This window comes from Pleurodeles waltl, chromosome 8 (genome assembly GCF_031143425.1).
Source record: "Pleurodeles waltl isolate 20211129_DDA chromosome 8, aPleWal1.hap1.20221129, whole genome shotgun sequence".
Lineage (NCBI taxonomy): Eukaryota > Metazoa > Chordata > Amphibia > Caudata > Salamandridae > Pleurodeles > Pleurodeles waltl.
The window spans coordinates 686,454,053-686,470,896 of NC_090447.1; the positions used below are offsets into that span (position 1 = coordinate 686,454,053).

Consider the following 16,844-nt stretch of genomic DNA (forward strand, 5'->3'; position numbering starts at 1 on the left):
GTTTCTGGAAAAAGGATTTACCGCTTTGTCCCTGTGACTCCAAATCAACCCAGAGCACTTTGCACTTTTTTCTTTTTTGCCCTCTATATGCTGCACCTAGAGGGGCCTTTATTTTACCCACGTTACGTCTTTTTAGACCTATTCATTATAAGGAAGCCCTGCTATACCTTCAGAGGTTGCCTAATATCCAAATTTGTCACCATGTATTAGACTTTGTCACAGCTTCTTTACGCATTAGGAAAAGGCCTATTCCTTTTTAAATATTTTATGTACGTATAGTATATCCTATTAACGCCAACATTTGTACTTTTCTGACTTTGTGATTTTTAATCATGTCTAGTATATCTATCTATGTATGTCAAGGGGTTTCAGTTTGGATGTTCATCTGGTGCTTCCAGTAATGGTTTTTAAGCTTTATTTTACTATTTATAGATTGTGAAATGTGTCTTGGTTTGTACTTTTATGGCAATTGCCGAATAAAAGTTATTTGACTGACTGACTGAAGGGTAGCTGTCTTCGGATCAGCGCTAGCTATTGTGTAAATAGAAGATCTGATGTCAGCACGCTCCCCCATATAGGAACCGTGACATTGTAATGCCTAATAGCGCGCACGGGTACTGCTCACAAACATTTTCCGGATCCAATCTGATGCCTGGAGGAAAATCTTAGGTAAGGAACCTGCAACTAGAAGTCTGTATCAGATATTAAATCCCTAGCAATTCATGGTGAACCTATATTCTATACTTTAAGGGGGGGGTTTGGATTAACCTGCATTAAACATAAGCTTGCAACATTCTAAATCACATCTTGCATCAGCCCACATGGCACAGTTTTTCTACTTGGTGTTTTGTTTGTGTCCTTCAGTCTCCTTTGGAATGCACCAAGGAATATGATCAGTGTCACTGGAATTATGTGATTGTGCAGCTGCAGCGATGTTTTCTTAAATGTAGATTTGCCACATGCACTTTCTTCATAGATGATGGAAAATGTGGGATGCCACCCTAATCTGGAAGGAGCAGTGGTCAGGCAATGGTCTCTGACCATGGCCAGGGCACCCTCGGGAACGACCACTTCATGTCATCATGAACGCCATTTCCAGTCCTGTACTTTATTTTAACAGCGTAACACATACTGGAGACTGTGGCCTTGGTTCGAGTCTATTGACCTACTCAAACTAACACGGATTATAGCAATTATTCATAGCTAAAAGGCTCTGGAAAGGCAACCCACCAAACAGCATTGGCAGTACAAGACTGGAAGACTTTGACACTGCTTGTAATTAAGGACTGGAGTTGCACACCCAAACTGTCAGGCCTCCCTCACTGCCAGGTAAATCCACTAATGTATTTTGTAAGGGTAATGGACACTTTGTTACGTTGGCTTACTGAATATTTGCATAGTATTGCTTTCCTGAACAACCTGGTATTTTGGCCCTTTTTGAAAATGCTTGATGCTTTGTGAATGCGAGTCTCTTATTTTAAAAGAGACATAAAACCTAATGCAGGTTACTCTTACTATTACTGAAGGTTGGTATGTAGTTAGAATAACATGTTAGCTGCTCATGTTCTGTCAAATATCTTTCCAAGAATGCATCCACTTACATGGATACACGGATTACAGTTTACGTTTTGAGTATGTTTTAGATTTTATATCCGGACTACTGAAGTATTGTTGTGAAATCAAACTTCCAATAACAGCATACAAACGTTTGAAAGATGTTGAAATTCTACCTAAAATGTGTTTGCAAGAATGTTGGAAATGCAATGAAGTATTCTTCTGTCACCCAACCTTAAACTCAGTTTTGAATTGCTGGGTTCCAAGAGGAAGCTTTAAGCGATGTACAGTAAGCTTGTCAATGTTGTATTGTTAATACAGTCTGTTAAGCAATTTAGTTATGTTTAACTCACTTCCCAGTTTCTTTTGCAAGATCACACCAGTCCCTTCTGACAATATCCAATCCTTTCAGTTCCTGCTTTGTAACATATTTCCCATCTCCAACAGGTTCCATCGTCAGAGCTGCATATTTCTTTTTCTTCAGGAGTAGCAAAGACTTGAACACCCCATCAATGTCTATCTCAAGCTGCTTATAAAGTTTATTCACTTCATTTTTCACCTGTAAAATACAAAAGAAAATCAGTTGTGTAAAATCATGTTTTGGAGCACAGTAAACAAACAGCAAATGGCTATTCCATGGTGCTAACTGACATGATTACAATATCTAGTATATTACGTGGCTGCGGAATCCTCACATTTAGGCAGACTTGAACAGAAGACACAACAACATTGTCTAGGATATAAATAAGTGGCACTCAGGATTCTTGATTGTTTGGGGTCCGTTGGACGCCTTTGTCACAGTAGCCCATAACCTGTTTATGTAGGTGGTGCTGATCACGGCTGGAAACAAAGAAGCAGAAAAGGATCGTTTAGAATCCTTCTTGCAAAGCACCACTCCACTGCTGTCCACTAAATACAGCGTTCCAAAGGAATTTCCCCTCTAGTCTTATCTCTTTACTGCTTATATGCACCACCACCTGAGAACATAAAGCAAGGCTTGGATTTCCAAGTAATGTGCAAACATAAACAAGGTAGCAGCCTAGGCACAGAAAGACAAGAGCAGCTCATACTGTGAGACATCCAAGCTGGGATGAGGAAAATCATGCCAATCCTGAAAGAACAAAGCTCCAAAATGTGTTCTTGAGTGAAGGCAATCCAATTGTCGCCTATTTTGATGATCTAAAACCCTAGGCCTTATAAAACAAATTATACTCCCTGCTAACAACTTGGGTCTTTTCCTTATGCATTCAAAGTGTTTAAGGCCAAACTCGGAGGTAGTGAAAACCTGCAATTTAATTTATAGGCTGAAGTAAATAAGAGCAGAGTTTACATCCTCTCCAACCCTCAAGGAGGACCTCTAAGATCCACAATTATACCTAGAGTAGACTATGTAATGCCCTATACCTTGGATTTCAAGAAAATTTGATTGCTAATGGAACATGTGCAAAAGAGAGGAATCAAAACAAATTGATAATTTAGAAGCATATTTTACCAGCACCCACCAGGCTAACATTTGAAGGTCACAACCAGTTTAATGTTCTGATGTTAGCCCAACAACTCCTCAAGGAAAAGAGCAGACTCTCCCAGCAGAAATCTTTGCAAAAGTACAAAGAACAAGGATATTATCTGAGATCTGTCCACCTTCCCTCGATTATCCCATATAGTTTTAAGTGAAAGGTCGGGTGGTCACATACTCTCTTGCTAGGTGTGTCAAACATTGAAACCTACTACTACTACTCTTTTTATGAGTAAATTCTGAACACCAGCCATTTCACAGAGCATTTATTTTGAGCTAATTCATCATGGATGCAATGATACAGTTTGCGGAGTTAAGATTTTCTGTGCAAAAATGTGGGAAGGTGACGAGGAGAAATCTAGCACACAATACTTTCTATTCTGCCTCCCCTATAGTAGTGTAACAATATTATGGCAGAGATCTCTCAATGCACCTTGTTGACTAGTGAACGGCAAATAAAGACAGAAAAAACTTCATTTGTTCCCTCTTTAGTGCTTTAGGAAGCTATAACTTTAAGATCACTTCCCTGGTTTAAATGCAATGACAGCGGTGAGGAGTTAGATGAATATGCACATATGTAAGACTATAAACAGACTGTGGTCTCCCTGGGACAAGCAGCCAACATTATCTGAGCGTTACATCCATGCTACATATGATAATGAGCCCACTAATGATTACACTAAAGATAATCGATGTTTGTTTTTTGACATTTTCTTATTGACCAAAGGCAGGAAAAACGCAAACATTAAATTCATATGTACATCATGTATAAAAAATAAAAATAATAAAAGAAGTATCATTGCAGGGTGAAAGTAAAGTATTGCATTCTTTTAGTTTCTTATCAGAAACGGGAGTAGGTGTGTGTGCACGCGCGTGTGGGGGGAGGGGGCTGGTGGTGTTAGGTTTCATAAAGACAGTAAAGCTCCCAAATCTTCAAAAACATATTGCAATGGCACAACCTTTTATACACGATTCCTTCCACATTTATTGCATTCTTCTTTTTAAAGGCTGATGCTGCCTATGTGAGAGCATTCTCATCCAGCCAATACTGAGAGATTAATGGTTTAGCAATTCAAAAAGCAAGGTACCTAAAAATATAAGACTGATTTGAAATAATAGCTTCATGTCCCCTTTCATCCACACCTAGAAGGGCTAAACAAGGGTTAAAAGGTATAAGCTGTCCTATCACACAACATATACTTTGATATACCTTCGCCCAAAAGACTGTAAATACTGGGCATGCCACCATCATATCCAATCATGTACCAACATTTCCCGGACATCTAGTGCAGATATTATACTTAAGTAACTCTTTATGAAGATATTCGATAGTATAATATAGCCGAAAAAGTGAGAAAGAATTTGTTGGAGATTTGAGTTAATAGGTAAATGATGCATACTATGATCTAAATGATCCTTTTTGGACTGGGATAGCTGTATCACAGGCTTATCCAATGGGTAGCTGGTGAGGTACGGGTAGCTGTCAAGCAACCTGTCAGTAGCTCTCGTGTGCATTCCAGCCTACTAAATGGAAACCGTTTGCTTTGTTGAATTATATGTATGCCAAACAATTTGTTCAAGGTGAAAATGTGTGTATTTGCAGACCTCATAACCGATGTTTGACAAAAAATGGGTTGCAATTCTAAAATATATTTAAAGCTGATTTTCCAGTGATATATAATGTGGGGAGACTGATTACTAATAATTTTATACCAGGTGCCCTACACAGATGTGCTGTCATGTATTACCCATATAGAGGCATTGCCAAACTGACAAAACCTTTCTTTACAGTAGTGGTGGCAACTCTGCCTGATGCAACTAATGTATTCTTGTCTGATGTGGTCACTATTACAACACTAATAATAGTAGCTTGCAATGATTTTGATTGAACATAAGTAGCTCTTATTACACAAAGGGTTGGAGACCTTTGCTCTACCTACAGCTCAGAGTGCAAAATATGTCAACATTTGTCATAAATAGAAGCAGTAATCTTGAGTAACCTTCTGTATAGACATGAAATAAAGCCTTTCTGAGGAGGATGGTGGAAAATGATATCAAGCAAAGATGAGCTAATATTTTTCTTTTACTTGGCTAAGAAGCTGCAAAGTTGTAGATGCCTAAAACATCCTTGAAAATGACTATTAAATAACTTCTGAGGATCAATAAAAGAAAGAAAGCCCATCGAGTCTAAACAACTGACCCAACTCCCACAGTTCCTCTACTGTCTTTGTACACAGATTACATTCAGCACAAAGACCCAGCAGAACAAATAATACTTTGGGGTTTAGAAATTTACAATCAAAGCACACAGATCCATATTTACATGTCATTGTGACTTGTACAATTTGGCTGCCATCTTGAGGAACAATCATTCAAAGAACTAAAGCAAAAGTAGTCAAGTAATAATTTTACTCCCTGGTAAAGTCCATCGATCTTCAACTAGCAGGGCACAGTTTCCTACTTCCTGCCCATACGAAAGACAAGATTGGATAATTAAATTTAACAAAGAAAGAGCCTCTGGACATAGGGAAGGCACTGGTAACCAGTTTAACAAGATTCATCCTACCAAGAAAGGAAAGATGTGGTACCATTCCATAAAATCACACTGTACTTCTTGAGTACCCGGATTTCATTCAGCATATGCATAAGAGGTTTTGCCACTAACTTGAACACCTAGATAGCTCACCAGTCTACAAGTTCCTATGGATAATTTCAGTAGACATATCCTCCCCTGATGCTTTAGCAATATCCCATCTGTTTTATTTTGACTGATATTACAGCCAAGTATGCCCGCAAATTTATTAAAGTTGGTGCCTTTTTTTATAAATTAATATTTTGTGTGCTTTGGGTAGGTCAGGATCTCTAGAAATAAACGGACAAAAGTTACATAAAGAGTGCACACCCCAGTTCCATTCCTCTTTTTAGTTAGTTTCCCCATCTAACAGTCAGACTCAGCTACTTCATTGCTTGTTCCCAATCATGTGGTAAATTGAACAGGAATGTTTATTTTTAACATTGTCTCTTTTAATCATACCCAATCTATGAGCTCAAATATATTTTCTGCATCAAAGAACACAACAGACAATGGGAGTGAAATTCTCTCCTTAAACTGTTACTTCCAAAAGATAATGAATGCTATCAACCAGTAGTCTACCAAGTATAAACCCAATTTTGTTAGGGAGAATCCACTTGTGGAACAAAAAAAAAAACCAGTTAATAATTTAAAGATTTTTCTACAAGATGTACTAGCTACTTACCTATGGTAATGCTCTTTATAGTGGATATTCTATCACACTGCACATTCCTCACCCTGTTTGTACGCAGACACCAGATTGGATCTGGAAACTTGAAAAGCATTGCTCCTGAGCTCAGATAAATGGCACTGTGCGACTGATGACTTTGTTACACTACGGAAGGGATCAGAAGAGTTGCATAGAAGCGACACCCATGCACACAAACATACATTTCTTTTGGAAGTGTCTGTACCTTCAGATACGTAGCCCATTGGCAGTCTGGAAGGACCAGAGTGCAGATTTCTAAGCTGGGCCCTTATTAGATGGGAAGAACTGACAGAAAGAGCAGCGAGGTGGGAGGGCAGTGAGGAATCTGTGATTAGAAAGAGTATCCTCCAGAAGAAGTGTTACCTATGGTAAGTGACTTGCTCTTCCGATTGATACTTCCAAGCACAGACTTCTCATCTTGGGGATAGATACAAAACTAGTACTACCCAAGGGTGTGTGTAGGAAAATGCCACTGTTGGCATGGTCACCCCCCACCTTTTGCCTAGTGTTGATACCAGCTTTGATTGGAAGTGTGCTGGGACACTGCTAACCAGGCCCCAGCACTAGTGTTCTTTTCCTAAAACTGTACCTTAGTTTCCACAACTGGCACTGCCCCAGCACACAGATAAGTCCCTTGTAAAAGGTACCCCTGGTACCAAGGGCCCTCTGGCCAAGGAAGGTCCCTAAGGACTGCAGCATGTATTATGCCACTCTCAGGGACCCTTCACTCAGTGCATGCACACTGCCTTGCAGCTTGTGTGTGCTGGTGGGGAGAAAAGGAGGTCGACATAGCACTTCCCTCAGAGTGCCATGCCCACAACCCACTGCCTGTGGTATAGGTAAGTCACCCCTATAGCAGGCCTTATATCCCCAAGGAAGGCTGCACTATACCACAGGTGAGGGTATAGCTGCATGAGCCCTATGCCCCTACAGTGTCTAAGGCAATTCTTACACATTGTAAGGGCAGGGTAGCCATACTAAGTACGTGGTCTGGGAGTTTGTCATTACGAACTCCACAGCACCATAATGGCTACACTGAATACTGGGAAGTTTGGTATCAAACTTTTCAGCACAATAAACCCACACTGATGCCAGTGTGGGATTTATTGAGAAATGCACACAGAGGGCATCTTAGAGATGCCCCCTGTGTGTTAGCCCAACTACTAGTGCAAGGCTGACCGGTCTGTGCCAGCCTGCCACCTCCAGATGAGTTTCTGACCACATAGGGTGAGTGCCTTTGTGTACTCTGTGGTCAGAAACAAAGCCTGTCCTGGGTGGAGGTGCTTCACACCTCCCCCCCCTTTGCAGGAACGGTAATACCTGGCGGTGAACCTCAAAGGCTCAAGCCTGGTGTTACAATGCCCCAGAGCACTCCAGCTAGTGGAGTTGCCTGCCCCCTGGACGAGCCCCCACTTTTGGAGGCAAGTCCGGAGGGATCATGAGAAAAACAAGGAATAATCACCTGCTCAGCTAGGTCCATCCCTAAGGTGACCAGAGGTGAAGTGACCCCCTACTTGAGAAATCCTCCATCTTGCGTTGGGGGATTAGGACCAATAGGGATAGGGATAGGGATGTGCTCCCCTCCCCAGAGGGAGTGGGCACAAGGAGGGTGTAGCCACCCTCAGGGAGAGTAGCCATTGGCTCCTGCCCTCTAACCCTAACACACCATTACATTTAGAATTTAGGGGCGACCCTGAACCCAGCTCTTCAGATTCCTGACAACCTCACAAGAAGAAGACCTGCTAAGCTGAAAACCTCACAGAGAAGAAAAGGAGATGACAACTGACTTGGCTCCAGCCCTACCGGTCTGTCTCCTGCTTCAAAGACCCTGCAACCGAAAAGCAGCATGTTCTGCAGGACCAGCGACCCCTGAAAAGCCTCCAGGGGACTGCCTGCATCACTGAGGACCAATAACTCCTGTGGGCAGCGGCTCTGCTCAACAAGAAGGAAAGACATCCATCTTTAAAGGGACTTCCACCTCACTTCAGAAGCGCAAGTCCCCAACACTTGCACCAGACGCCCCTGGCCCATGCCAGAGAAACCAACTACCCAGAGAGGACTACCCAGGCGACTCAGACGACGTTTTCACCCTGGGCTGACCTCCCTGCACCCCTCATGACGACGCCTGCAGAGGGAATCCCGAGGACCCCCCTGACTGCGACTGCCAGGGACGAAGATATCCGACACCTGGAAGAAGCACTGCACCCGCAGCCCCCAGGACCGTGAGAAACCGACCACCTGTGCAGCAGCGACCAGCAGGCAGCCCTCACCCTTGCCCAGTTGGTGGCTTGCCCAAGTGGCCCCCCCTGTGCCCTGCCTGCAGCGCCTAAGTGACCCCCGGGTCCCTCCATAGGGTTCTATCGAGAACTCAATGCCCTGTTTGTGTGCCTACTTGGGGCCCCCTCCAAATCCCCCTGGTCGGCCCTCTGACAACGCGGGTACTTACCTGCAAACAGACTGGAACCAGAGTATCCCCTATCTCCATAGGCCCCCACGTTATTTTGGCTCCTTTTTTGCCTCTGCACCTGACCAGCCCTGTGTTGCTGGTGCTGGGTGTTTGGGGTTGCCTTGAACTCCCAACGGTGGACTACCTATAACCCAGAGATTGAACCCGTAAGTGTGATACTTAACTCTGAAACTGTACTGTACTTACCTCCCCCAGGAACTGTTGAAAATTGCAGTGTCCACTTATAAAATAGCTTTTTGCTGTTTTAATTAAAACTGTGTATAATATTGAATCTATTCAAAGTCTCAACTATTACTATACAAAGTACCTTTTATTTAACGTACTTACCTGCTAAATAAATCTGGTGGTTCTAAAAATAAATTAACAAAAGAATATTTTTCCATATAAAAACCTATTGGCCTGGAGTTAAGTCACTGAGTGTGTGTTTTCACTTATTGCTTGTGTGTGTACAACAAATTCTTAACACAACCATCTGATAAGCTGAACTGCTCAACCACACTTCCACAAATAGAGCATTATTATTATCTATTATTGCCTCGGTCATGCCTCTAGGGGAACCCCTTGACGCTGTGCACACTCACTATATCTCATTCTGACTTAGTATATACAGAGCCAGCTTCCTACAGGGTGGTTCTGTGGATTAGCTCAGATCAAAAAGTCCAGCAAGACCCAGTAAGCAAAATGACTAACCCAACAACTTGACTGTCAAGGCAACAGGGCTTCATGAATGCTTGCACTGATGCCAATGTAGCATCCTGACTGATAGCCAGGACAGGCATTCCGCATACCAGGTCATTGGTAGCAGCCTTAACTAAAGTGGAAGTCCTTGCTGGGCTAAAGTCAAAACAAACAAGGCATCTGACAGTTTGCCATACAACAGGTCAGTCTGACCGGTGCTGCACTAAGCCACAAACAATCCATCACCCAGTATACAATAATTTCATGGAAGGGTGCCTGACTGCCAGGATTACATCAAAGACTTTGGCGGAGAAGGGAGATCAAATAAGATCAACTGCCATTGCTCAATCTCCTTGCATGGAGGGGTAGGTTGCGTAGGCCCTATTGATAGACCCTGCCTTGCTGCTTCAACAGAAAATTCCAACAAAGAGGCAAACTCATTGGAGGACAGCTGCTCGGACCTAGAAGTTCTGGGTACCACAATCGTCTGACCCAATCCGGAGCCACTGAGATAAATTGGTACCAGTTGTTCTTGAGCATCAGAACTCAGGACAACAAAGTAAGTGTCAGGAAGGTGTACTGGAGTCCTGTGCTCCACTTTAGGTGGGATGCGAACAAGGGAGCACCTTTTTGAAAACTCCATTACATAAAAAAATTGACACTGCACGTTCCCAGTAATGGCAAAGAGATCAAGCCAGGGTTCTTCCCATTGCTGGAAGGCACTGCTCCATCTCCGGGTGCAACTGCCAGTTGTGCACTGCTAGGCGTTGTCAGCTGAGTTTGTCTGCTGTAATGCTTAAAGATCCTCCCAAGTGGTGATGCCCTGACATTTCAGACAGTTGCAGAGGCACAAAGCCTCCTGGGGCAGGAACTAGGAATCTGTCCTGCTGGCTGCAGTACCACATAGTGGTGGTGTTATCTGTGAGATCCTACACCAGCCTCCCTGTGGCAGTGGGTGTGGTGATAATAAGGACTAGGATGCTCGAGTGGGTTAGAAATGGTGAATTTATTTAAAGTTATTTAAAGATGTGAGAAAGTCTTCAGTATTATATGGTTTGTGGATTCTCCGTAATAGAATGTCTCCTCTCTTTTCCCCAGGTTTCCTCTTGACCGGCGAAGATATTCCTCTTGGGTCTCCCAGATGCACCGGAAATAAGAGGAACGGAGATATGGGTGAGTCGGGATTGTGTATATGTACAGTTAGAATTACAAGACGAAAAAGGGAGAGAGAGAGAGAGAGAGAGAGAGAGAGAGGTCCCCTGGGAAAGTGTGACGAACGTGCTAATTAGAGTGTACAGGGAAAAAAATCACCTAGTCGTGTCTTCTTAGTGATAGGCTTCTATCCTGGGTGCTCTTTAATTCTTTCTTTGGAGTGCTCTTAGTATTCCAGACTTCTGCTCTTTTCCCCTATGGGGCTCCTGTTCCTTACTGTCCTCCTTCCACCTCACTAGCGTCCCTCTCCTCCCCCCTCTCCCCCCTCTCCCTCCAAATTCCCCCTCCCCTCTCCCTGTATTATCTCTCCCCTCCCCTGGCGTCCCTCTCCCATTTAACCAGAAGTTGTCCTTTATATAGGACTGTACCTGGTTAAGCCACGTCCCTCCTGGGAAGTGGCGGAATCCTCGTCCTTCGGGTTTCCTCTTGGTCGCAATCCGGCCTTGGGCACCTGCCTCCAGCATTTCTCCGGTGTTCGGTCTTTTTCCTATGTCCTCCGGTCGTTCGCTCCATCTTCTCTCTTCTCTGTCGGTTTTTTTCTGTCCCTCCGCGCCCTTCGCCCATAGTCCGTCCTCCCTTTCTACTGTTTCGGGAACCCGGATAACCGGGTTCCCTGTAAGGCTGCCGGCATCGACGTTGCTATGACGCCCGGGTGGGACATCGCCCGGGAAGGAGAATCGGGACTCCGTTCCCGATTCTGCAGTTTCTGTAGCCGGAATATCCGTCAGCCGGCTACACACCCCATCCCAAGATCGGGACTGATACAGTTCCGAAGAACCAGGAAATGGAGACAAGTAGTGAGCAGGCCCTTGGAGAGTACCTGGAATATGACAGAGCTGAAAAGAGAAGGGTTGAAGTTCCATAAACCTTCGAAGGATTCGGGAGTTGGAGTCCTTATTGGAAGCCAACCAAGTCAGAGGAGCATGGTCAGTAAACAGTACGAAAGGATGTCCCAGGAGATAGTACCTCAGGTTCTCCACAGCCCATTTGATAGCCAGACACTCACGTTCAATAATCGGGTAGTGACATTCCCTGGGCAACAGTTTCCTACTAATGAAGACAAGGTGGTGGTCATGCCCATCGTCGTCTGGCTGTGAAAGTACTGCCCCCAACCCCACATCCGAGGCGTCCGTATATAGATGGAAAACCTTAGAAAAATAAGGACACCTTAAGACTGGCTCTGTAGTGAGGTAGTATTTCAATTGATTAAAACTAGCCAGTTTGTCAGATAGGGATGTTATCTTTGATGGGAGGTTTTTCTTGAGGAGGTCAGTGAGGGGGGCGGCTAAAGTAGAATACTGAGGTATAAAACGTCGATAATAACCACTTAACCCCAGGAAGGAGCGAAGTTCCCGTTTAGTTGTGGGGGTAGGGACTTGCTGGATGGCCTCTATCTTGCTCTTTTGAAGTCGGTGCTGGCCCTTTCCTATAAAATACCCCAGATAAGCAATGTGGTCATATCCCAGATGGCATTTTTTTGGATTGGCTGTGAGACCGACTGTGTGTAGTGCCTGGAATATTTCATGCAGATAGATAAAATGGGTCTTCCCAGGTGTTGCTGAAAACCACAATATCGTCTAAATAGGCAGCAGCATATTTTTGGAAAGGTCTTAAAAGGTGGTCCATTAGTCTTTGGAACGTGGCTGGAGCCCCGTGGAGCCCAAATGGAAGCACCGTAAAATGGTAGAGTCCTGAATGAGTGGAGAAAGCAGTTTTCTCCCCATTAGCAGGAGCGAGGGGTATTTGCCAGTACCCTTTTGTTAAATCGAGTGGTGACATATATTGGGCTTTGCCCAGCCGTTCCAGTAGGTCATCCACCCTGGGAATTGGATACGTATCGAATAGGGAAATTTCATTTAGTCGGCGGAGGTCAATACAGAATCGTATCGAACCGTCCGGCTTTGGGACAATGACAACGGGGGAACACCAAGGACTTGTTGATGGTTCTATTACCTTCAATTTTAAAATAGCTTGTACCTCTTCCTCAATTAAATGTCGGCGGGCTTCGGGGATGCGGTAAGGGCGTAGCCTTATTACTTTCCCCTCAGGGGTTCTAATGTGATGTTGGATCAGATTGGTTTTTCCTGGGATTCCCGAGAAAAACTGGTTATGGTGTTTTAAGAGGTTCTTTAGTTGGTTTATCTGATCTTCTGTGATGTTGGCATTAATGTGGGGTGTCTCTATATTTACGTTGGTGTTCGTAGGACACAACCCAATGTCTAGGGGTTCCTCAGGGGTTATTAGGAATCCGGTAGCTGAATAGTTTGGTACTATTGTGGGTTCTTCCCATTTTTTTAACAGGTTAATAATATGGTAAATCTGGGTTCTACTGGGATGTTTGGATATTTCTATCAGGTAAGTAACAGGGGAAATGGCTTTTAATATAGTATACAGGCCCTGCCATTTAGCCAGGAGTTTATTATCGTAGCAAGGCCTTAATATAAGGACCTTATCATTCGGGTGAAAATATTGTGGTTTTGTTCCTTTGTCATAATATTTCTTTTGGGTACTTTGTGATTTTTCTAGATGTTTACGCACGTCTTCCCATACGGTTTGTAGGTGGTTTTTAAGGTTGCATATGTAATCTAATAGAGGCTTTTCCTCCTCCCCCTCTTCTTCCCATATTTCCGCTGCCATGTCTAGCAGACTACGGGGTTGTCGCCCGAAGACAAGTTCGAAGGGGCTGTGTCCTGTAGAGGCCTGTTCATATGTTCTTATGGCATACAGGACTAAAGGAAGCTTCCGGTCCCAATCTCGTCCAGATTCAGAGACCGTTTTCCTTAACAATGTTTTTATAGTGCGGTTGTACCGTTCAACCAAGCCATCTGTCTGGGGGTGATAAACTGAGGTCTTGATTTGTTTGATCCCAAGGGTCTTACAAATATTACTCATTAATGAAGACATAAAAGGTGTTCCCTGATCAGTCAGGATTTCATTGGGAAACCCGACTCTAGAAAATAAAGTGGTCATAGACTGTGCTACATTTTTAGAGGTCATACTAGAAAGGGGTATAGCCTCAGGGTACCGGGTAGCATAGTCCACTAAAACTAGAATATATGTGTGACCTTTGGTGGAGGGGAGAAGTGGACCTACTAAATCCATGCCGATCCGAGAGAAAGGAACTTCAATTATAGGTAGGGGTTGGATGGGTGCTTTTCTCTGGAGTCCCAGATCTATAAGTTGACATCGGGGACACTGGGCACAGTCGAAGTTGCGCATAAACTCCGGACCAATAAAATCTCCTTAGCAAATATTCTTCAGTCTTTTCCCTACCATAGTGTCCCCCTCCCGGCTGATTGTGGGCCAAAAAGAGTACCTGTAAGCGATAGGGCTCAGGTACTACTAACTGTCGTTTCTCAATGTTGTCACGTTTTACGACACAGTAGAGGAGATTTTTCTGGACAATGAAGTAGGGACCCACCTCATTAGTAGACTCAGATTTGGCCACTCCCCAAGCATTACGTAGAGAGGGATCTTCTCACTGGCTGACTTTGAAGGAAGGAGGAGGAGCTGTAATGTTGGCCACTACCTTCTCTATGTTTTTTCCTTTTTCAGAAGTCCAATACTGTTGTCTTGTTTGTCTCTTCTCTCGTCTGGTGGGTTTAGGACGACATGGTTTGTCTTCTATATAGCTACCATAAAATGGGGCTTCCGCCCACCAGGATTCTGATGCAATTTGGGATCTTACCCTTTGTAAAAGCTTGGGGAACCGTATATAGTCAGTTCCTAATATACAATCCTCCACCAGGCGATCCATAACCCCTACTGGTAGTAGGTCATGATTTCTTTCCCACTCTATACTCACAAGGGATAAGGGGTAATTGTCTTTGTCCCCATGTATGCAGCAGATCGATACCCATTGGTGGGTGGTTTGTCCTGATAGGCTTACCACATCAGCTCGTACCACTGATTGGCTACATCCCGAGTTTATCAGGGCTAGGAGCACTTTTCCGTTTACTTTAACTTTTTGTCTGTATCTGGGATCACCCCCTCCTGTACATAAGACTCTTCCCCTCGTGACCCCAATCTCCATGGGTTCAGGTTTTTCACCTTTCCGGGGACATAGTCGAGCTATATGCCCCCACTGGCCGCAGCTATAACACTGCGGCTGTTGCATAGGCGGGTTATCCCCGAGTTTGGGAGGCCCTGCTTCTTCTGAGGGTTTCCTGGGAAAACTTCTTAGAGGTATGGCTGTGGGTCTAGTAGGTGTCTTAGGGCTTAAGCTCTTGAAGTCGGTTGATCGGTGGAAAGCGCAGGCTAAGTCTACGGCCATGGTGGTATTGACATTAAGGTGTTGGCGTATCCAACTCTGAGTGGATGGAGGGAGGGATTCTAAATACTGCTCCAAGATCACCGCCTTTATAATGTCTTCCCTCTCTGTTCCTATAGGTCCCAGCCATTTCAACCCCAGGTCCTTGACTTCATAATAAAATGTCCGGGGGTCTTCCGCAGGCCCCCATTTAATCTTCCGGAATCGCAGGCGGTAGTATTCCGAATCGTGACCTACTCTCTCCAATATGCTCTTTTTAATGTCTTTGTAGGGTGTGGTATCATCCGGATTCGCGGACTGATAGGCCGTTTGGAGGACCCCGGTCAGTAATGGCGCGATATATTGACCCCAATGTTCTTCCGGCCATTGGGCAGAGGAGTCCACCCTTTCAAAGTTGGTAAAGAAAGCGTCTGGATCCTCTCCGTCCTGGTACTTCTGGAGAACTGAGCTAGGCACATTGGGGTGGACCTTGCTAGCTGCAATGGTGTCAGTGAGTTTTTGGAGGGCCGTCTCATGTACTAATTGATTATTGGCCATGATGGTGGCTTGGCTCTTTAATGCACTCTGCAATGCCTCTCGGTCTTCCTTAGCCTCCCTCTGATGGGCCTCCCATACTAGCTGAAGGTGACTCTGTCCTTCAGCTAGCTGTTGTATCATGTCCTCCAAAGTGGGTTTGTCCCCCATTTTCACCTTTTAATCTGTGCTTTTATCGCACACGTCTCAATCCCACTTCTGACACCACTGTGGCAGCGGGTGTGGTGATAATAAGGACTAGGATGCTCGAGTGGGTTGGAAATGGTGACTTTATTTAAAGATGTGAGAAAGTCTTCAGTATTATATGGTTTGTGGATTCTCCGTAATAGAATGTCTCCTCTCTTTTCCCCAGGTTTCCTCTTGGGTCTCCCAGATGCACCAGAAATAAGAGGAACGGAGATATGGGTGAGTCGGGATTGTGTTTATGTACAGTTAGTATTAATATTACAAGACGAAAAAGGGGGGGGAGAGAGAGAAAGAGAGAGGGGGAGAGAGGGGGAGAGAGAAAGAGAGAGAGGTCCCCTGGGAAAGTGTGACGAACGTGATAATTAGAGTGTACAGGGAAAAAAAAATCACCTAGTAGTGTCTTCTTAGTGATAGGTTTCTATCCTGGGTGCTCTTTAATTCTTTCTTTGGAGTGCTCTTAGTATTCCAGACTTCTGCTCTTTTCCCCCTATGGGGCTCCTGTTCCTTCCTGTCCTTCTTCCACCTCACTAGCGTCCCTCTCCTCCCCCCCTCCCTCCAAATTCCCCCTCCCCTCTCCCTGTATTATCTCTCCCCTTTTAACCAGAAGTTGTCCTTTATATAGGACCATACCTGGTTAAGCCACGTCCCTCCTGGGACGTGGCGGAATCCTCGTCCTTCGGGTTTCCTCTTGGTCGCAATCCGGCCTTGGGCGCCTGCCTCCAGCGTTTCTCCGGTGTTCGGTCTTCCTCCTATGTCCTCCGGTCGTTCGCTCCGTCTTCTCTCTTCTCTGTCACCGTTTTTCTGTCCCTCCGCGCCCTTTGCGCGTAGTCCGTCCTCCCTTTCTACTGTTTCGGGAACCTGGATATCCGGGTTCCCTGTAAGGCTGTCGACGTTGCTATGATGCCCGGGCGGGGCGTCGTCCGGGAAGGAGAATCGGGACTCCGTTCCCAATTCTGCAGTTTCAGTAGCCGGAATATCCGTCAGCTGGCTACACTCCCTTTGATGGATGTAGGAAGGCTCAGCTGCCCGCAACTCCAATAAACTGATGTCAAGGCGAATCTCTGCTGGAGACCATAGTGGTCCCATCTCCACATCCCCCAGATGGCCTCTTCAAACCAGTAGAGATATGTTGATCACCATTGTCAA

The 16,844-nt window shown here is 44.7% G+C and overlaps 1 protein-coding gene across 1 annotated transcript in view; it reads right to left on the reverse strand.

Moving 5' to 3' along the window:
- POLA1 (DNA polymerase alpha 1, catalytic subunit) overlaps positions 1-16,844 on the reverse strand; it is a 1,729,782-nt gene that overhangs the window by 836,757 nt on the left and 876,181 nt on the right. The window contains exon 29 of the mRNA XM_069204808.1: positions 1,908-2,113. Coding sequence (XP_069060909.1) covers positions 1,908-2,113 — 206 coding nt within the window. The remainder of the gene's footprint in view (positions 1-1,907; positions 2,114-16,844) is intronic.